This window comes from Salvelinus alpinus, chromosome 28 (assembly GCF_045679555.1).
Source record: "Salvelinus alpinus chromosome 28, SLU_Salpinus.1, whole genome shotgun sequence".
In the NCBI taxonomy this organism is placed as follows: Eukaryota; Metazoa; Chordata; class Actinopteri; order Salmoniformes; family Salmonidae; genus Salvelinus; species Salvelinus alpinus.
In genome coordinates, this window is record NC_092113.1 from 46,483,854 (window position 1) to 46,508,070 (window position 24,217).

The 24,217-nt window shown below is 31.6% G+C and overlaps 1 protein-coding gene across 1 annotated transcript in view; it reads right to left on the reverse strand.

Moving 5' to 3' along the window:
- Positions 1-1,453: 1,453 nt before the first annotated feature.
- The window catches only part of LOC139556899 (enolase-phosphatase E1-like), a 64,853-nt gene continuing 42,089 nt past the window's right edge, over positions 1,454-24,217 (reverse strand). The window contains exons 2-3 of the mRNA XM_071370995.1: positions 2,839-3,773; positions 1,454-1,469 (exon numbers count right to left, since the gene is read on the reverse strand). Of these exons, the coding sequence (XP_071227096.1) occupies positions 1,454-1,469; positions 2,839-3,773 (951 nt within the window). The remainder of the gene's footprint in view (positions 1,470-2,838; positions 3,774-24,217) is intronic.

The window sequence follows — 24,217 nt, forward strand, 5'->3', positions numbered from 1 at the left end:
AGCCCTGTGGTCTATACCAACCCTGTGTTCTATACCAGCCCTGTGGTCTATTCCAGCCCTGTGTTCTATACCAGCCCTGTGTCTATACCAGCCCTGTGGTCTATACCAGCCCTGTGTTCTATACCAGCCCTGTGGTCTATTCCAGCCCTGTGGTCTATACCAGCCCTGTGTTCTATACCAGCCCTATGTTCTATACCAGCCCTGTGTCTATTCCAGTCCTGTGGTCTATACCAGCCCTGTGTCTATACCAGCCCTGTGTTCTATTCCAGCCCTGTGTCTATTCCAGTCCTGTGGTCTATTCCAGCCCTGTGGTCTATACCAGCCCTGTGTTCTATACCAGCCCTGTGTTCTATACCAGCCTTGTATTCTAAATCAGCCCTGTGTCTGTGTTCTATATAAGCCCTATGCATGTGTTCTATACAGATCTATGTTCTACACCGGCCCTATGGTCTATACCAGCCCAATGTCTGTATTCTATCCTGGCCCTATAGTCTATACCAGCCCTATGTCTGTATTCTATACCAGTCCTGTGTTCTATACCAGCCCTATGTCTGTATTCTATACCAGTTCTGTGTTCTATACCAGCCCTATGTCTGTATTCTATACCAGTCTTGTGTTCTATACCAGCCCTATGTCTGTGTTCTATATAAGCCCTATCTATGTGTCATGCAGGGCTTGTGTATGTCATGCAATAAAATGCTAATTAAAATGCAAATTAATCACTTAAAAATCATATAATGTGATTTTCTGGATTTTTGTTTTAGATTCCATCTCTCACAGTTGAAGTGTACCTATGATAAAAATTACAGACCTCTACATGCTTTGTAAGTAGGAAAACCTGCAAAATCGGCAGTGTATCCAATACCTGTTCTCCCCACTGTATATCGACATATGATTTAAGGCCTTTACGTCTGTGTTATGACTGACCAAAGGGATCTAACTTTAAATAAAGTGCAGCGTCCTATAATGTCTAGTCTTTATGGATGTGTTATGAATGACCGAAGGTGTCTCACTTCAGACTAAGTATTACAGGACGTGACATAATGTGTCAATTAATAGGTTATTAACGTTCTGATGATTTATGAAGGTTCTCTGATGATCCACAGGTGGGTGTAAGAGGTATTTAAATAGGTTGATGGACCTGCAGAGTGTGTGTGTGTGTGTGTGTGTGTGTGTGTGTGTGTGTGTGTGTGTGTGTGTGTGTGTGTGTGTGTGTGTGTGTGTGTGTGTGTGTGTGTGTGTGTGTGTGTGTGTGTGTGTGTGTGTGTGTGTGTGTGTCAGAACCAAGATGATTTGGACTAGTTTCAACCTGAGACTACCTCACCAGGTGTTCCTCCTCTGTTCCCATGCAGGAGACCAGCGCTTGATTACAACCTGTTACAATGGTGCCAGGACAATCTGTGTCGTGTTCCCTATTCTCTACCATTCACTCAGAAGTGTGCACTTGTTTACTCTATATCTCTTGGAATCTATGAGGGGGAGCACACCGGTGAATAGCTCACGAGATAGGATAGCGAATCAGACGACAGCGTCAGACACTTCGACAAAGGAGGAAAAAGAGAGACAGAAAAATAGACAGAGAAGTAAAGGAGAAAGTGTGTTTGACATCAGGACTTCCATTGTGATATAAAGCAGTGCATTACTCTGATTCTCAGGGTCTGCTCTACCTAAGCCTTGTCCAAACCAGAACAGTCCATAGGACAGGAGTCTATCTCCTGTTTCTGTAGCGTGAGGCAGCGTGATGAACAGTACACTCCTTGACAGGACGGAAGTCTATCTAGGTCAGACATAAATATCAAATCTTTATTGTCCGTTTAAAGTTGAAATGGAATACGTTCTCTCAACTTGTCAGCTGAGATGTTCTGTTTTGCATAATTTGTCATCATGTTGGAAGGCAGCCTCTTTAACAGGTCAACAGAGAGCTGTGTTAGTGTTTTGTCTCTCTCCTGTTATCTCCCTTCTTTTTCTCTCTCCATCTATCCATCAAGTTGAATGTCCCCTCCCTTCTCTCGGTATTTGTGTCTGTCTTCCTCGTCTCTGTCTCCAGCTCTGTGTCTGTCTTCTTCGTCTCTGTCTCTGTATCTGTCTTCCTCGTCTCTGTCTCCAGCTCTGTGTCTGTCTTCCTCGTCTCTGTCTCCAGCTCTATCTGTCTTCCTCGTCTCTGTCTCCAGCTCTATCTGTCTTCCTCGTCTCTGTCTCCAGCTCTGTGTCTGTCTTCCTCGTCTCTGTCTCCAGCTCTGTGTCTGTCTTCCTCGTCTCTGTCTCCAGCTCTGTGTCTGTCTTCCTCGTCTCTGTCTCCAGCTCTATCTGTCTTCCTCGTCTCCAGCTCCAGCTTTGTGTCTGTCTTCCTCGTCTCTGTCTCCAGCTCTGTGTCTGTCTTCCTCGTCTCTGTCTCCAGCTCTGTGTCTGTCTTCCTCGTCTCTGTCTCCAGCTCTGTGTCTGTCTTCCTTGTCTCTGTCTCCAGCTCTGTGTCTGTCTTCTTCGTCTCTGTCTCCAGCTCTGTGTCTGTCTTCCTCGTCTCTGGCTCTGTATCTGTCTTCCTCGTCTCTGTCTCCAGCTCTGTGTCTGTCTTCCTCGTCCCAGGCTCTGTATCTGTCTTCCATCGTCTCTGTCTCCAGCTTTGTGTCTGTCTTCCTCGTCTCTGTCTCCAGCTCTGTGTCTGTCTTCCTCGTCTCCGGCTCTGTGTCTGTCTTCCTCGTCTCTGGCTCTGTATCTGTCTTCCTCGTCTCTGTCTCCAGCTCTGTGTCTGTCTTCCTCGTCTCTGTCTCCAGCTCTGTGTCTGTCTTCCTCGTCTCTGTCTCCAGCTCTGTGTCTGTCTTCCTCGTCTCTGTCTCCAGCTCTGTGTCTGTCTTCCTCGTCTCTGTCTCCAGCTCTGTGTCTGTCTTCCTCGTCTCTGTCTCCAGCTCTGTATCTGTCTTCTTCGTCTCTGTCTCCAGCTCTGTGTCTGTCTTCCTCGTCTCTGGCTCTGTATCTGTCTTCTTCGTCTCTGTCTCCAGCTCTGTGTCTGTCTTCCTCGTCTCTGGCTCTGTATCTGTCTTCCTCGTCTCTGTCTCCAGCTCTGTGTCTGTCTTCCTCGTCTCTGTCTCTGTATCTGTCTTCCTCGTCTCTGTCTCCAGCTCTGTGTCTGTCTTCCTCGTCTCTGTCTCCAGCTCTGTATCTGTCTTCCTCGTCTCCAGCTCCAGCTTTGTGTCTGTCTTCCTCGTCTCTGTCTCCAGCTCTGTGTCTGTCTTCCTCGTCTCTGTCTCCAGCTCTGTGTCTGTCTTCCTCGTCTCTGTCTCCAGCTCTGTGTCTGTCTTCCTCGTCTCTGTCTCCAGCTCTGTGTCTGTCTTCCTCGTCTCTGTCTCCAGCTTTGTGTCTGTCTTCTTCGTCTCTGTCTCCAGCTCTGTGTCTGTCTTCCTCGTCTCTGGCTCTGTATCTGTCTTCCTCGTCTCTGTCTCCAGCTCTGTGTCTGTCTTCCTCGTCTCTGTCTCCAGCTCTGTGTCTGTCTTCCTCGTCTCTGTCTCCAGCTCTGTGTCTGTCTTCCTCGTCTCTGTCTCCAGCTCTGTGTCTGTCTTCCTCGTCTCTGTCTCCAGCTCTGTATCTGTCTTCCTCGTCTCTGTCTCCAGCTCTGTGTCTGTCTTCCTCGTCTCTGGCTCTGTATCTGTCTTCCTCATCTCTGTCTCCAGCTCTGTGTCTGTCTTCCTCGTCTCTGTCTCCAGCTCTGTGTCTGTCTTCCTCGTCTCTGGCTCTGTATCTGTCTTCCTCGTCTCCGTCTCTAGCTCTGTGTCTGTCTTCTGAGAGAGAAAGTGAGAGAGTTAGTCAGTACCAGCACACTCAAGTGTTTTGGAAAGAAACACAGAACAACGCAAACTGTCTCTAACCAGAATAAAAAGAGGAGTGGGAGGCCCCGGTGAACAACTGAGCAAGAGGACAAGTACATTAGAGTGTCTAGTTTGAGAAACAGACGCCTCACAAGTCCTCAACTGGCAGCTTCATTAAATAGTACCCACAAAACATCAACAGTGACGAGGCGACTTTGTTGTGGTATAGTGGTGTTTTAGTGTAGTATAGTGGTGGGTTAGTGTGGTATAGTGGTGTGTTAGTGTAGTATAGTGGTGTGTTAGTGTAGTATAGTGGTGTGTTAGTGTAGTATAGTGGTGTGTTAGTGTGGTATAGTGGTGTGTTAGTGTGGTATAGTGGTGTGTTAGTGTGGTATAGTGGTGTGTTAGTGTAGTATAGTGGTGGGTTAGTGTAGTATAGTGGTGGGTTAGTGTAGTATAGTGGTGTGTTAGTGTGGTATAGTGGTGTGTTAGTGTAGTATAGTGGTGGGTTAGTGTAGTATAGTGGTGGGTTAGTGTGGTATAGTGGTGTGTTAGTGTAGTATAGTGGTGGGTTAGTGTAGTATAGTGGTGGGTTAGTGTAGTATATTGGTGGGTTAGTGTAGTATAGTGGTGTGTCAATGTAGTATAGTGGTGTGTCAGTGTAGTATAGTGGTGTGTTAGTGTAGTATAGTGGTGTTGTGGTGTAATATAGTGGTGGGTTAGTGTAGTATAGTGGTGTGTTAGTGTAGTATAGTGGTGTGTTAGTGTGGTATAGTGGTGTGTTAGTGTTGTATAGTGGTGTGTTAGTGTAGTATAGTGGTGGGTTAGTGTAGTATAGTGGTGTGTTAGTGTAGTATAGTGGTGTGTTAGTGTAGTATAGTGGTGTGTTAGCGTAGTATAGTGGTGTGTTAGTGTAGTATAGTGGTGTGTTAGTGTAGTATAGTGGTGTGTTAGTGTAGTATAGTGGTGGGTTAGTGCAGTGTAGTGGTGTGTTAGTGTAGTATAGTGGTGTGGTAGTGTAGTATAGTGGTGTGTTAGTATAGTGGTGTGTTAGTGTAGTATAGTGGTGTGTTAGTGTAGTATAGTGGTGTGTTAGTGTAGTATAGTGGTGTGTTAGTGTAGTATAGTGGTGGGTTAGTGTAGTATAGTGGTGGGTTAGTGTAGTATAGTGGTGTGGTAGTGTAGTATAGTGGTGTGTTAGTATAGTGGTGTGTTAGTGTAGTATAGTGGTGTGTTAGTGTAGTATAGTGGTGTGTTAGTGTAGTATAGTGGTGTGCTAGTGTAGTATAGTGGTGTGGTAGTGTAGTATAGTGGTGTGGTAGTGTAGTATAGTGGTGTGTTAGTATAGTGGTGTGTTAGTGTGGTATAGGGGTGGGTTAGTGTAGTATAGTGGTGTGTTAGTGTAGTATAGTGGTGTGTTATTGTAGTGTAGTGGTGTGTTAGTGTAGTGGTGTGTTAGTATAGTGGTGTGTTAGTGTAGTATAGTGGTGTGTTAGCGTAGTATAGTGGTGTGTTAGCGTAGTATCGTGGTGTGTTAGCGTAGTATCGTGGTGTGTTAGTATAGTGGTGTGTTAGTGTAGTATAGGGGTGGATTAGTGTAGTATAGTGGTGTGGTAGTGTAGTATAGTGGTGTGTTAGTATAGTGGTGTGTTAGTGTGGTATAGGGGTGTGTTAGTGTAGTATAGGGGTGGGTTAGTGTAGTATAGGGGTGTGTTAGTGTGGTATAGGGGTGTGTTAGTGTGGTATAGGGGTGTGTTAGTGTAGTATAGTGGTGTGTTAGTGTAGTATAGTGGTGTGTTAGTGTGGTATAGTGGTGTGTTAGTGTAGTATAGTGGTGTGTTAGTGTAGTATCGTGGTGTGTTAGTGTGGTATAGTGGTGTGTTAGTGTAGTGGTGTGTTAGTGTAGTGGTGTGTTAGTGTAGTATAGGGGTGTGTTAATGTAGTATAGGGGTGTGTTAGTGTAGTATAGTGGTGTGTTAGCGTAGTATAGTGGTGTGTTAGTGTAGTATAGGGGTGTGTTAGTATAGTGGTGGGTTAGTGTAGTATAGTGGTGTGTTAGTGTAGTATAGTGGTGTGTTAGTGTAGTATAGTGGTGTGTTAGTGTAGTATAGTGGTGTGTTAGTGTAGTATAGTGGTGGGTTAGTGTAGTATGGTGGTGTGTTGGTGTAGTATATTGGTGGGTTAGTGTAGTATAGTGGTGTGTTAGTGTAGTATAGTGGTGTGTTAGTGTAGTATAGTGGTGTGTTAGTGTAGTATAGTGGTGTGTTAGTGTAGTATAGTGGTGTGTTAGTGTAGTATAGTGGTGTGTTAGTGTAGTATAGTGGTGTGTTAGTGTAGTATAGTGGTGTGTTAGTGTAGTATAGTGGTGTGTTAGTGTAGTATAGTGGTGTGTTAGTGTAGTATAGTGGTGTGTTAGTGTAGTATAGTGGTGTGTTAGTGTAGTATCGTGGTGTGTTAGTGTAGTATCGTGGTATGTTAGTATAGTGGTGTGTTAGTGTAGTATAGTGGTGTGTTAGTGTAGTATAGGGGTGTTTTAGTGTAGTATAGTGGTGGGTTAGTGTAGTATAGGGGTGTGTTAGTGTAGTATAGTGGTGTGTTAGTGTAGTATAGTGGTGTGTTAGTGTAGTATCGTGGTATGTTAGTATAGTGGTGTGTTAGTGTAGTATAGTGGTGTGTTAGTGTAGTATAGGGGTGTGTTAGTGTAGTATAGTGGTGGGTTAGTGTAGTATAGTGGTGTGTTAGTGTAGTGTAGTGGTGTGTTAGTGTAGTATAGTGGTGTGTTAGTGTAGTATAGTGGTGTGTTAGTGTAGTATAGGGGTGTGTTAGTGTAGTATATTGGTGGGTTAGTGTAGTATAGTGGTATGGTAGTGTAGTATAGTGGTGTGTTAGTGTCGTGGTGTGGTAGTGTAGTATAGTGGTGTGTTAGTGTAGTATAGTGGTGTGTTAGTGTAGTATAGTGGTGTTAGTGTAGTATAGTGGTGTGTTAGCGTAGTATAGTGGTGTGGTAGTGTAGTATAGTGGTGTGTTAGTGTCGTGTAGTGGTGTGGTAGTGTAGTATAGTGGTGTGTTAGTGTAGTATAGTGGTGTGTTAGTGTAGTATAGGGGTGTGTTAGGGTAGTATAGGGGTGTGTTAGTGTAGTATCGTGGTATGTTAGTATATTGGTGTGTTAGTGTAGTATAGTGGTGTGTTTGTGTAGTATAGTGGTGTGTTTGTGTAGTATAGTGGTGTGTTAGTGGTGTGTAGTGTAGTATAGTTGTGTGTTAGTGTAGTGTAGTATAGTGGTGTGTTAGTGTAGTGTAGTGGTGTGTTAGTGTAGTGTAGTGGTGTGTTAGTGTAGTATAGTGGTGTGTTAGTGTAGTATAGTGGTGTGTTAGTGTAGTATAGTGGTGGGTTAGTGTAGTATGGTGGTGTGTTGGTGTAGTATTTTGGTGGGTTAGTGTAGTATAGTGGTGTGTTAGTGTAGTATAGTGGTGTGTTAGTGTAGTATAGTGGTGTGTTAGTGTAGTATAGTGGTGTGTTAGTGTAGTATAGTGGTGTGTTAGTGTAGTATAGTTGTGTGTTAGTGTAGTATATTGGTGTGTTAGTGTAGTGTAGTGGTGTGGTGTGTTAGTGTAGTATAGTGGTGTGTTAGTGTAGTATAGTGGTGTGTTAGTGTAGTATAGGGGTGTGTTAGTGTAGTATCGTGGTATGTTAGTATAGTGGTGTGTTAGTGTAGTATAGTGGTGTGTTAGTGTATTATAGGGGTGTTTTAGTGTAGTATAGTGGTGGGTTAGTGTAGTATAGTGGTGTGTTAGTGTAGTATAGTGGTGTGTTAGTGTAGTATAGTGGTGTGTTAGTCTAGTATCGTGGTGTGTTAGTATAGTGGTGTGTTAGTGTAGTATAGTGGTGTGTTAGTGTAGTATAGGGGTGTGTTAGTGTAGTATAGTGGTGGGTTAGTGTAGTATAGTGGTGTGTTAGTGTAGTGTAGTGGTGTGTTAGTGTAGTATAGTGGTGTGTTAGTGTAGTATAGTGGTGTGTTAGTGTAGTATAGTGGTGTGTTAGTATAGTATAGTGGTGTGTTAGTATAGTATAGTGGTGTGTTAGTGTAGTATAGTGGTGTGTTAGTGTAGTATAGTGGTGTGTTAGTATAGTATAGTGGTGTGTTAGTGTAGTATAGTGGTGTGGTAGTGTAGTATAGTGGTGTGTTAGTGTAGTATAGGGGTGTGTTAGTGTAGTATAGTGGTGTGTTAGTATAGTGGTGTGTTAGTGTAGAGTAGTGGTGTGTTAGTGTAGTATAGTGGTGGGTTAGTGTAGTATAGTGGTGTGTAGTGTAGTATAGTGGTGTGTTAGTGTAGTATAGTGGTGTGTTAGTGTAGTATAGTGGTGTGTTAGTATAGTGGTGTGGTAGTGTAGTATAGTGGTGTGTTAGTATAGTGGTGTGGTAGTGTAGTATAGTGGTGTGTTAGTATAGTGGTGTGGTAGTGTAGTATAGTGGTGTGTTAGTGTAGCGGTGTGGTAGTGTAGTATAGTGGTGTGGTAGTGTAGTATAGTGGTGTGTTAGTATAGTGGTGTGTTAGTGTAGTGTAGTGGTGTGTTGGTGTAGTATAGTGGTGGGTTAGTGTAGTATAGTGGTGTGTAGTGTAGTATAGTGGTGTGTTAGTGTAGTATAGTGGTGTGTTAGTGTAGTATAGTGGTGTGGTAGTGTAGTATAGTGGTGTTAGTATAGTGGTGTGTTAGTGTAGTATAGTGGTGTGTTAGTGTAGTATAGTGGTGAAATCCACATGGATTTCTAACCAATGTTGCTAAGAAAATGTTATAATCCATTTAATAAACACAATAGACCAGCACCATTGACAAATGGGTGAGGTGGCAGTAGCAGGAACAGTGGCATCTTGTGGCCAAAACTTGGTACTGCCACACTATTTCATGGTAAATAATGCGAATTCAAGGACTAATTTCTCTGAACAGAAAGGAAGAAGAAGCAATACTCCATGCCGAGCTCAATAGATGTCAGGTAATATATTTATTGAAGTTTAATTTCTCAAAGATCAAATTATATTTCAACAAAATAACGTTTCATGAATGATGATCTTATATCTGTTTCTAAGTACAGAAATTATTTTAGAAAATGTTCCGATATTAGGTGTCAAAATCCTCTTTCTTTTGCTTTTTTTTTTTACGTAGAATTACTCCGCTGCTTTGCGACCTTAATCCTCAGACAGGGCTTAGCAGGTCTTTCACAGGTCTCTATAGATGAAACGTAGAAAACCAGTGCTGCAGTCCAAACAAGTTATTTTACCCCCTCAGACCTCGCGCTAGCCACTGTCCCTCAGGGGAATCCCTGTCGAGACCAGATGCAGTTTAATTGCCGTGTTATGCTTGTCCCTGTTATAGCACAGCAGGGAGCTCCAGAGCATTTGGTAAGGAAAAGGAATATTCCGGATGTTTCTAAACATGCAGGTGAACACCTCCGTACAATTTATAATCCACAAAATGGGGCAGAAGAATTGTGCACATACAGTATATTCCCTGTCAAAGCATCACTGTGCTCTCAGTGTCAGATACCTCAATGAATACAGAGAGAGCTGTCTGCTATGGGTCACTAAAACCTAGCTAAAAGACATTCATGATAGCGATGAACTTAGAATAGAAGGCTTTGGAACCCCAGGTAGAAGAGCTAGAGATCCCGTAATCCCCCAAAAGTCACTAAAGGGAGGCCGTTTGCATATACAGTGGGGCAAAAAAGTATTTCGTTTTTATTTTCCACCATAATTTGCAAATAAATTCATTAAAAATCCTACAATGTGATTTTCTGGAGAGAAAAAAATTCTAATTTTGTCTGTCATAGTTGAAGTGTACCTATGATGAAAATTACAGGCCTCTCTCATCTTTTTAAGTGGGAGAACTTGCACAATTGGTGGCTGACTAAATACTTTTTTGCCCCACTGTACATATTAATGACTAATGGTGTAAGGATTTTACTGTAAGGCCTTTTGCAGTGTGGAAGTCGTGTCTTTGTCTCTTCAGATTGTCTACCTGCCGAGGGAGTTTGAACAAATATTTGTGTGTCTGGTATATATACACCCCGAAGCCAACTATAACAAGGCTGCTGACATAATCCATAATCTCATCGGGAGAATGTCGAGCCAAAGGCATCAAAACTCGTCCGCTGTGATTTTAATGGGTGAAACGCCTCCCAAATGATGAACAATATGTAACCTGCCACACTCAATATCAAAAAATCACTAGATATCTGTATGTCGCATGGCTATAAAGCACCTCTTGGGGACTCAGATTATAAATCCATTTTGCTCTCACCTAGTATAACCTCATGGCTACAAAGCTACCAGGCTGTATCACAACCGGCCGTGATTGGGAGTCCCGTAGGGCGGCGCACAATTGGCCCAGCGTCATCCGTGTTTGGCCCGGGTAGGCCGTCATTGTAAATAAGAATTTGTTGTTAACTGACTTGCCTAGTTGAATAAAGGTTAAATTTAAAATATATATATTAAAACTCATGCGCAGCTGACAATTACCACCTCGCTATTTGAGATGCACTAATCAGGATGTACCTCGTGCTAGATTAGGGTCGTAGGCTGAAAACTGTTCATTATCAGGAGGTCAATTACATGTAGAGAGAGAGATAGTGTAATTTAGTTGGGTGTTGTCGTGTGTACTGAGGATTGTTATGAGAGAGAGAGAGAGAGAGAGAGAGAGAGAGAGAGAGAGAGAGAGAGAGAGAGAGAGAGAGAGAGAGAGAGAGAGAGAGAGAGAGAGAGAGAGAGAGAGAGAGAGAGAGAGAGAGAGAGAGAGAGAGAGAGAGAGAGAGAGACCCTGCAACTAAAACCGTTACATGACCAAACGCAAACAGCAGTGTTTGAAGGACACAATTCTGATGAGTTCCATACAAAGAGACATTTAAACAACAGATTAACAAGAACAAACTGGATTGATGACTGCAAATAGACAACATGCTTGAAAATAACAGTACAAGGGAGGCGTTGAAATGTATCGAACAAAACACTCTTCCTTCTTCATACGATCTACATTCACCTGGGGTTCTGGGGAGATCTTCGTGGACTATACTCAGCCTTGTCTCAGGATGGTAAGTTGGTGGTCTGTTGATATCCCTCTAGTGGTGTGGGGACTATACTCAGCCTTGTCTCAGGGTAGTAAGTTAGTGGTCTGTTGATATCCCTCTAGTGGTGTGGGGACTATACTCAGCCTTGTCTCAGGATGGTAAGTTGGTGGTCTGTTGATATCCCTCTAGTGGTGTGGGGACTATACTCAGCCTTGTCTCAGGATGGTAAGTTGGTGGTCTGTTGATATCCCTCTAGTGGTGTGGGGACTATACTCAGCCTTGTCTCAGGGTAGTAAGTTAGGGGTCTGTTGATATCCCTCTAGTGGTGTGGGGACTATACTCTGCCTTGTCTCAGGGTAGTAAGTTAGGGGTCTGTTGATATCCCTCTAGTGGTGTGGGGACTATACTCAGCCTTGTCTCAGGGTAGTAAGTTAGGGGTCTGTTGACATCCCTCTAGTGGTGTGGGGACTATACTCAGCCTTGTCTCAGGATGGTAAGTTAGTGGTCTGTTGATATCCCTCTAGTGGTGTGGGGACTATACTCAGCCTTGTCTCAGGATGGTAAGTTGGTGGTCTGTTGATATCCCTCTAGTGGTGTGGGGACTATACTCAGCCTTGTCTCAGGATGGTAAGTTAGTGGTCTGTTGATATCCCTCTAGTGGTGTGGGGACTATACTCAGCCTTGTCTCAGGGTAGTAAATTAGGGGTCTGTTGATATCCCTCTAGTGGTGTGGGGACTATACTCAGCCTTGTCTCAGGGTAGTAAATTAGGGGTCTGTTGATATCCCTCTAGTGGTGTGGGGACTATACTCAGCCTTGTCTCAGGGTAGTAAATTAGGGGTCTGTTGATATCCCTCTAGTGGTGTGGGGACTATACTCAGCCTTGTCTCAGGGTAGTAAGTTAGGGGTCTGTTGATATCCCTCTAGTGGTGTGAGGGCTGTGCTTTGGCAAAGTGGGTGGGGTTATACCCTGCCTGGTTGACCCTGTCCGGGGCTGTCATCGGATGGGGCCACAGTGTCTCCCGACCCCTCCTGTCTCAGCCTCCAGTATTTATGCTGCAGTAGTTTATGAGTCGGGGGGCTAGGGTCAGTCTGTTATATCTGGAGTATTTCTCCTGTCCTGTGTGAATATTTGTGGCCTGCTGGAGGTCATTTTGCAGGGCTCTGGCAGTGCTCCTCCTTGCACAAAGGCGGAGGTAGCGGTCCTGCTGCTGGGTTTTTGCCCTCCTACGGCCTCCTCCACGTCTCCTGATGTACTGGCCTGTCTCCTGGTAGCGCCTCCATGCTCTGGACACTACGCTGACAGACACAGCAAACCTTCTTGCCACAGCTCGCATTGATGTGCCATCCTGGATGAGCTGCACTACCTGAGCCACTTGTGTGGGTTGTAGACTCCGTCTCATGCTACCACTAGAGTGAAAGCACCGCCAGCATTCAAAAGTGACCAAAACATCAGCCAGGAAGCATAGGAACTGAGAAGTGGTCTGTGGTCACCACCTGCAGAACCACTCCTTTATTGGGGGTGTCTTGCTAATTGCCTATAATTTCCATCTTTTGTCTATTCCATTTGCACAACAGCATGTGACATTTATTGTCAATCAGTGTTGCTTCCTAAGTGGACAGTTTGATTTCACAGAAGAGTGATTGACATGGAGTTACATTGTGTTGTTTAAGTGTTCCCTTTATTTTTTTGAGCAGTGTATATAAGGATGTATATAAGGATATATAAAATATAAGGATATATAAAGGATATATATAAGGATATATAAAATATAAGGATATATAAAGGATATATATAAGGATATATAATATATAAGGATATATAAAGGATATATATAAGGATATATAAAATATAAGGATATATAAAGGATATATATAAGGATATATAAAATATAAGGATATATAAAATATAAGGATATATAAAATATAAGGATATATATAAGGATATATAAAATATAAGGATATATAAAATATAAGGATATATAAAATATAAGGATATATAAAATATAAGGATATATATAAGGATATATAAAATATAAGGATATATAAAATATAAGGATATATAAAATATAAGGATATATATAAGGATATATAAAATATAAGGATATATAAAATATATGGATATATAAAATATAAGGATATATATAAGGATATATAAAATATAAGGATATATATAAGGATATATAAAATATAAGGATATATATAAGGATATATAAAATATAAGGATATATAAAATATAAGGATATATATAAGGATATATAAAATATAAGGATATATATAAGGATATATAAAATATAAGGATATATATAAGGATATATAAAATATAAGGATATATAAAATATAAGGATATATATAAGGATATATAAAATATAAGGATATATATAAGGATATATAAAATATAAGGATATATATAAGGATATATAAAATATAAGGATATATAAAATATAAGGATATATAAAATATAAGGATATATATAAGGATATATAAAATATAAGGATATATATAAGGATATATAAAATATAAGGAAATATAAAATATAAGGATATATAAAATATAAGGATATATATAAGGATATATATAAGGATATATAAAATATAAGGATATATATAAGGATATATAAAATATAAGGATATATAAAATATAAGGATATATATAAGGATATATATAAGGATATATAAAATATAAGGATATATATAAGGATATATAAAATATAAGGATATATATAAGGATATATAAAATATAAGGATATATAAAATATAAGGATATATATAAGGATATATATAAGGATATATATAAGGATATATAAAATATAAGGATATATATAAGGATATATAAAATATAAGGATATATATAAGGATATATAATATATAAGGATATATAAAATATAAGGATATATATAAGGATATATAAAATATAAGGATATATATAAGGATATATAAAATATAAGGATATATAAAATATAAGGATATATAAAATATAAGGATATATATAAGGATATATAAAATATAAGGATATATAAAATATAAGGATATATATAAGGATATATATAAGGATATATAAAATATAAGGATATATAAAATATAAGGATATATAAAATATAAGGATATATATAAGGATATATAATATATAAGGATATATAAAATATAAGGATATATATAAGGATATATAAAATATAAGGATATATAAAATATAAGGATATATATAAGGATATATAAAATATAAGGATATATATAAGGATATATAAAATATAAGGATATATAAAATATAAGGATATATAAAATATAAGGATATATATAAGGATATATATAAGGATATATAAAATATAAGGATATATAAAATATAAGGATATATAAAATATAAGGATATATAAAATATAAGGATATATATAAGGATATATAAAATATAAGGATATATAAAATATAAGGATATATAAAATATAAGGATATACAGTGGGGAGAACAAGTATTTGATACACTGCCGATTTTGCAGGTTTTCCTACTTACAAAGCATGTAGAGGTCTGTCATTTTTATCATAGGTACACTTCAACTGTGAGAGACGGAATCTAAAACAAAAATCCAGAAAATCACATTGTATGATTTTTAAGTAATTAATTAGCATTTTATTGCATGACATAAGTATTTGATACATCAGAAAAGCAGAACTTAATATTTGGTACAGAAACCTTTGTTTGCAATTACAGAGATCATATGTTTCCTGTAGTTCTTGACCAGGTTTGCACACACTGCAGCAGTGATTTTGGCCCACTCCTCCATACAGACCTTCTCCAGATCCTTCAGGTTTCAGGGCTGTCGCTGGGCAATGCGGACTTTCAGCTCCCTCCAAAGATTTTCTATTGGGTTCAGGTCTGGAGACTGGCTAAGCCACTCCAGGACCTTGAGATGCTTCTTACGGAGCCACTCCTTAGTTGCCCTGGCTGTGTGTTTCGGGTCGTTGTCATGCTGGAAGACCCAGCCACGACCCATCTTCAATGCTCTTACTGAGGGAAGGAGGTTGTTGGCCAAGATCTCGCGATACATGGCCCCATCCATCCTCCCCTCAATACGGTGCAGTCGTCCTGTCCTCTTTGCAGAAAAGCATCCCCAAAGAATGATGTTTCCACCTCCATGCTTCACGGTTGGGATGGTGTTCTTGGGGTTGTACTCATCCTTCTTCTTCCTCCAAACACGGCGAGTGGAGTTTAGACCAAAAAGCTCTATTTTTCTCTCATCAGACCACATGACCTTCTCCCATTCCTCCTCTGGATCATCCAGATGGTCATTGGCAAACTTCAGACGGGCCTGGACATGCGCTGGCTTGAGCAGGGGGACCTTGCGTGCGCTGCAGGATTTTAATCCATGACGGCGTAGTGTGTTACTAATGGTTTTCTTTGAGACTGTGGTCCCAGCTCTCTTCAGGTCATTGACCAGGTCCTGCCGTGTAGTTCTGGGCTGATCCCTCACCTTCCTCATGATCATTGATGCCCCACGAGGTGAGCTCTTGCATGGAGCCCCAGACCGAGGGTGATTGACCGTCATCTTGAACTTCTTCCATTTTCTAATAATTGCGCCAACAGTTGTTGCCTTCTCACCAAGCTGCTTGCCTATTGTCCTGTAGCCCATCCCAGCCTTGTGCAGGTCTACAATTTTATCCCTGATGTCCTTACACAGCTCTCTGGTCTTGGCCATTGTGGAGAGGTTGGAGTCTGTTTGATTGAGTGTGTGGACAGGTGTCTTTTATACAGGTAACGAGTTCAAACAGGTGCAGTTAATACAGGTAATGAGTGGAGAACAGGAGGGCTTCTTAAAGAAAAACTAACAGGTCTGTGAGAGCCGGAATTCTTACTGATTGGTAGGTGATCAAATACTTATGTCATGCAATAAAATGCAAATTAATTACTTAAAAATCATACAATGTGATTTTCTGGATTTTTGTTTTAGATTCCGTCTCTCACAGTTGAAGTGTACCTATGATAAAAAATTACAGACCTCTACATGCTTTGTAAGTAGGAAAACCTGCAAAATCATCAGCGTATCAAATACTTGTTCTCCCCACTGTATATAAGGATATATAAAATATAAGGATATATAAAATATAAGGATATATAGAATATAAGGATGTATATAAGGATATATATAAGGATATATAAAATATAAGGATATATATAAGGATATATAAAATATAAGGATATATATAAGGATATATAAAATATAAGGATATATAAAATATAAGGATATATATAAGGATATATAAAATATAAGGATATATATAAGGATATATAAAATATAAGGATATATATAAGGATATATAAAATATAAGGATATATATAAGGATATATAAAATATAAGGATATATAAAATATAAGGATATATAAAATATAAGGATATATATAAGGATATATAAAATATAAGGATATATAAAATATAAGGATATATATAAGGATATATAAAATATAAGGATATATATAAGGATATATAAAATATAAGGATATATATAAGGATATATAAAATATAAGGATATATAAAATATAAGGATATATAAAATATAAGGATATATAATATATAAGGATATATAAAATATAAGGATATATATAAGGATATATAAAATATAAGGATATATAAAATATAAGGATATATAAAATATAAGGATGTATATAAGGATATATATAAGGATATATAAAATATAAGGATATATAAAATATAAGGATGTATATAAGGATATATATAAGGATATATAAAATATAAGGATATATATAAGGATATATAAAATATAAGGATATATAAAATATAAGGATATATAAAATATAAGGATATATAAAATATAAGGATATATAATATTTAAGGATATATAAAATATAAGGATATATATAAGGATATATAAAATATAAGGATATATATAAGGATATATAAAATATAAGGATATATATAAGGATATATAATATATAAGGATATATAATATATAAGGATATATAAAATATAGGGATATATAAAATATAAGGATATATATAAGGATATATAAAATATAAGGATATATAATATATAAGGATGTATAAAATATAAGGATATATATAAGGATATATAAAATATAAGGATATATATAAGGATATATAAAATATAAGGATATATAAAATATAAGGATATATAAAATATAAGGATATATATAAGGATATATAAAATATAAGGATATATAATATATAAGGATGTATAAAATATAAGGATATATATAAGGATATATAAAATATAAGGATATATATAAGGATATATAAAATATAAGGATATATATAAGGATATATAAAATATAAGGATATATAAAATATAAGGATATATATAAGGATATATAAAATATAAGGATATATAAAATATAAGGATATATAATATATAAGGATATATAAAATATAAGGATATATAAAATATAAGGATATATATAAGGATATATAAAATATAAGGATATATAAAATATAAGGATATATAAAATATAAGGATATATATAAGGATATATAAAATATAAGGATATATAAAATATAAGGATATATAAAATATAAGGATATATATAAGGATATATAAAATATAAGGATATATATAAGGATATATAAAATATAAGGATATATATAAGGATATATAAAATATAAGGATATATAAAATATAAGGATATATAAAATATAAGGATATATATAAGGATATATAAAATATAAGGATATATATAAGGATATATAAAATATAAGGATATATATAAGGATATATAAAATATAAGGATATATATAAGGATATATAAAATATAAGGATATATAAAATATAAGGATATATAAAATATAAGGATATATATAAGGATATATAAAATATAAGGATATATATAAGGATATATAAAATATAAGGATGTATAAAATATAAGGATATATAATATATAAGGATATATAAAATATAAGGATGTATATAAGGATATATAAAATATAAGGATATATATAAGGATGTATAAAATATAAGGATATATATAAGGATATATATAAGGATATATAAAATATAAGGATATATAAAATATAAGGATATATATAAGGATGTATAAAATATAAGGATGTATATAAGGATATATAAAATATAAGGATATATAAAATATAAGGATATATATAAGGATGTATAAAATATAAGGATGTATATAAGGATATATAAAATATAAGGATATATATAAGGATATATATAAGCATATATAAAATATAAGGATATATATAAGGATATATAAAATATAAGGATATATATAAGGATATATAAAATATAAGGATATATATAAGGATATATAAAATATAAGGATATATATAAGGATATATATAAGGATATATAAAATATAAGGATGTATATAAGGATATATTATATATAAGGATATATATAAGGATATATAAAATATAAGGATATATATAAGGATATATAAAATATAAGGATATATATAAGGATATATAAAATATAAGGATATATAAAATATAAGGATATATAATATATAAGGATATATATAAGGATATATAAAATATAAGGATATATATAAGGATATGTAAAATATAAGGATATATATAAGGATATATAAAATATAAGGATATATATAAGGATATATAAAATATAAGGATATATAATATATAAGGATATATATAAGGATATATAAAATATAAGGATATATATAAGGATATATAAAATATAAGGATATATAATATATAAGGATATATATAAGGATATATAAAATATAAGGATATATATAAGGATATATAAAATATAAGGATATATATAAGGATATATAAAATATAAGGATATATATAAGGATATATAAAATATAAGGATATATAATAAATAAGGATATATATAAGGATATATAAAATATAAGGATATATATAAGGATATATAAAATATAAGGATATATATAAGGATATATAAAATATAAGGATATATATAAGGATATATAAAATATAAGGATATATAATATATAAGGATATATATAAGGATATATAAAATATAAGGATATATATAAGGATATATAAAATATAAGGATATATATAAGGATATATAAAATATAAGGATGTATAAAATATAAGGATATATAATATATAAGGATATATAAAATATAAGGATGTATATAAGGATATATAAAATATAAGGATATATATAAGGATGTATAAAATATAAGGATATATATAAGGATATATATAAGGATATATAAAATATAAGGATATATAAAATATAAGGATATATATAAGGATGTATAAAATATAAGGATGTATATAAGGATATATAAAATATAAGGATATATATAAGGATATATAAAATATAAGGATATATAAAATATAAGGATATATAAAATATAAGGATATATATAAGGATATATATAAGGATATATAAAATATAAGGATGTATATAAGGATATATAATATATAAGGATATATATAAGGATATATAAAATATAAGGATATATATAAGGATATATAAAATATAAGGATATATATAAGGATATATAAAATATAAGGATATATAAAATATAAGGATATATAATATATAAGGATATATATAAGGATATATAAAATATAAGGATATATATAAGGATGTATAAAATATAAGGATATATATAAGGATATATATAAGGATATATAAAATATAAGGATATATAAAATATAAGGATATATATAAGGATGTATAAAATATAAGGATGTATATAAGGATATATAAAATATAAGGATATATATAAGGATATATATAAGCATATATAAAATATAAGGATATATATAAGGATATATAAAATATAAGGATATATATAAGGATATATAAAATATAAGGATATATAAAATATAAGGGTATATAAAATATAAGGATATATATAAGGATATATATAAGGATATATAAAATATAAGGATGTATATAAGGATATATAATATATAAGGATATATATAAGGATATATAAAATATAAGGATATATATAAGGATATATAAAATATAAGGATATATATAAGGATATATAAAATATAAGGATATATAAAATATAAGGATATATAATATATAAGGATATATATAAGGATATATAAAATATAAGGATATATAAAATATAAGGATATATATAAGGATATATAAAATATAAGGATATATATAAGGATATATAAAATATAAGGATATATATAAGGATATATAAAATATAAAAGATATATAATATATAAGGATATATATAAGGATATATAAAATATAAGGATATATATAAGGATATATAAAATATAAGGATATATAATATATAAGGATATATATAAGGATATATAAAATATAAGGATATATATAAGGATATATAAAATATAAGGATATATATAAGGATATATAAAATATAAGGATATATATAAGGATATATAAAATATAAGGATATATAATATATAAGGATATATATAAGGATATATAAAATATAAGGATATATATAAGGATATATAAAATATAAGGATATATATAAGGATATATAAAATATAAGGATATATATAAGGATATATAAAATATAAGGATATATATAAGGATATATAAAATATAAGGATATATAATATATAAGGATATATATAAGGATATATAAAATATAAGGATATATATAAGGATATATAAAATATAAGGATATATATAAGGATATATAAAATATAAGGATATATATAAGGATATATAAAATATAAGGATATATATAAGGATATATATAAGGATATATAAAATATAAGGATATATAAAATATAAGGATATATATAAGGATATATAAAATATAAGGATATATATAAGGATATATAAAATATAAGGATATATATAAGGATATATAAAATATAAGGATATATAATATATAAGGATATATATAAGGATATATAAAATATAAGGATATATATAAGGATATATATAAGGATATATAAAATATAAGGATATATATAAGGATATATAAAATATAAGGATGTATAAAATATAAGGATATATAATATATAAGGATATATAAAATATAAGGATGTATATAAGGATATATAAAATATAAGGATATATATAAGGATGTATAAAATATAAGGATATATATAAGGATATATATAAGGATATATAAAATATAAGGATATATAAAATATAAGGATATATATAAGGATGTATAAAATATAAGGATGTATATAAGGATATATAAAATATAAGGATATATATAAGGATATATATAAGCATATATAAAATATAAGGATATATATAAGGATATATAAAATATAAGGATATATATAAGGATATATAAAATATAAGGATATATAAAATATAAGGATATATAAAATATAAGGATATATATAAGGATATATATAAGGATATATAAAATATAAGGATGTATATAAGGATATATAATATATAAGGATATATATAAGGATATATAAAATATAAGGATATATATAAGGATATATAAAATATAAGGATATATATAAGGATATATAAAATATAAGGATATATAAAATATAAGGATATATAATATATAAGGATATATATAAGGATATATAAAATATAAGGATATATATAAGGATGTATAAAATATAAGGATATATATAAGGATATATATAAGGATATATAAAATATAAGGATATATAAAATATAAGGATATATATAAGGATGTATAAAATATAAGGATGTATATAAGGATATATAAAATATAAGGATATATATAAGGATATATATAAGCATATATAAAATATAAGGATATATATAAGGATATATAAAATATAAGGATATATATAAGGATATATAAAATATAAGGATATATAAAATATAAGGGTATATAAAATATAAGGATATATATAAGGATATATATAAGGATATATAAAATATAAGGATGTATATAAGGATATATAATATATAAGGATATATATAAGGATATATAAAATATAAGGATATATAAAATATAAGGATATATATAAGGATATATAAAATATAAGGATATATATAAGGATATATAAAATATAAGGATATATAAAATATAAGGATATATAATATATAAGGATATATATAAGGATATATAAAATATAAGGATATATATAAGGATATGTAAAATATAAGGATATATATAAGGATATATAAAATATAAGGATATATATAAGGATATATAAAATATAAGGATATATAATATATAAGGATATATATAAGGATATATAAAATATAAGGATATATATAAGGATATATAAAATATAAGGATATATAATATATAAGGATATATATAAGGATATATAAAATATAAGGATATATATAAGGATATATAAAATATAAGGATATATATAAGGATATATAAAATATAAGGATATATATAAGGATATATAAAATATAAGGATATATAATATATAAGGATATATATAAGGATATATAAAATATAAGGATATATATAAGGATATATAAAATATAAGGATATATATAAGGATATATAAAATATAAGGATATATATAAGGATATATAAAATATAAGGATATATTTAAGGATATATAAAATATAAGGATATATAATATATAAGGATATATATAAGGATATATAAAATATAAGGATATATATAAGGATATATAAAATATAAGGATATATATAAGGATATATAAAATATAAGGATATATATAAGGATATATAAAATATAAGGATATATATAAGGATATATATAAGGATATATAAAATATAAGGATATATAAAATATAAGGATATATAAAATATAAGGATATATATAAGGATATATAAAATATAAGGATATATATAAGGATATATAAAATATAAGGATATATATAAGGATATATATAAGGATATATATAAGGATATATATAAGGATATATAAAATATAAGGATATATATAAGGATATATATAAGGATATATAAAATATAAGGATATATATAAGGATATATATAAGGATATATATAAGGATATATAAAATATAAGGATATATAAAGGATATATATAAGGATATATAAAATATAAGGATATATAAAATATAAGGATATATATAAGGATATATAAAATATAAGGATATATATAAGGATATATATAAGGATATATAAAATATAAGGATATATAAAATATAAGGATATTTATAAGGATATATAAAATATAAGGATATATATAAGGATATATATAAGGATATATAAAATATAAGGATATATAAAATATAAGGATATATATAAGGATATATATAAGGATATATAAAATATAAGGATATATATAAGGATATATATAAGGATATATAAAATATAAGGATATATAAAGGATATATAATATATAAGGATGTATATAAGGATATATAAAATATAAGGATATATAAAATATAAGGATATATATAAGGATATATAAAATATAAGGATATATATAAAGGATATATAAAATATAAGGATATATAAAATATAAGGATATATATAAGGATATATAAAATATAAGGATGTATATAAGGATATATAAAATATAAGGATATATATAAGGATATATAAAATATAAGAATATATAAAATATAAGGATATATATAAGGATATATAAAATATAAGGATATATAAAATATAAGGATATATAAAATATAAGGATATATAAAATATAAGGATATATATAAAGATATATAAAATATAAGGATATATATAAGGATATATAAAATATAAGGATATATAAAATATAAGGATATATAAAATATAAGGATATATATAAGGATGTATAAAATATAAGGATGTATATAAGGATATATAAAATATAAGGATATATATAAGGATATATATAAGCATATATAAAATATAAGGATATATATAAGGATATATAAAATATAAGGATATATATAAGGATATATAAAATATAAGGATATATAAAATATAAGGATATATAAAATATAAGGATATATATAAGGATATATATAAGGATATATAAAATATAAGGATGTATATAAGGATATATAATATATAAGGATATATATAAGGATATATAAAATATAAGGATATATATAAGGATATATAAAATATAAGGATATATATAAGGATATATAAAATATAAGGATATATAAAATATAAGGATATATAATATATAAGGATATATATAAGGATATATAAAATATAAGGATATATATAAGGATATGTAAAATATAAGGATATATATAAGGATATATAAAATATAAGGATATATATAAGGATATATAAAATATAAGGATATATAATATATAAGGATATATATAAGGATATATAAAATATAAGGATATATATAAGGATATATAAAATATAAGGATATATAATATATAAGGATATATATAAGGATATATAAAATATAAGGATATATATAAGGATATATAAAATATAAGGATATATATAAGGATATATAAAATATAAGGATATATATAAGGATATATAAAATATAAGGATATATAATATA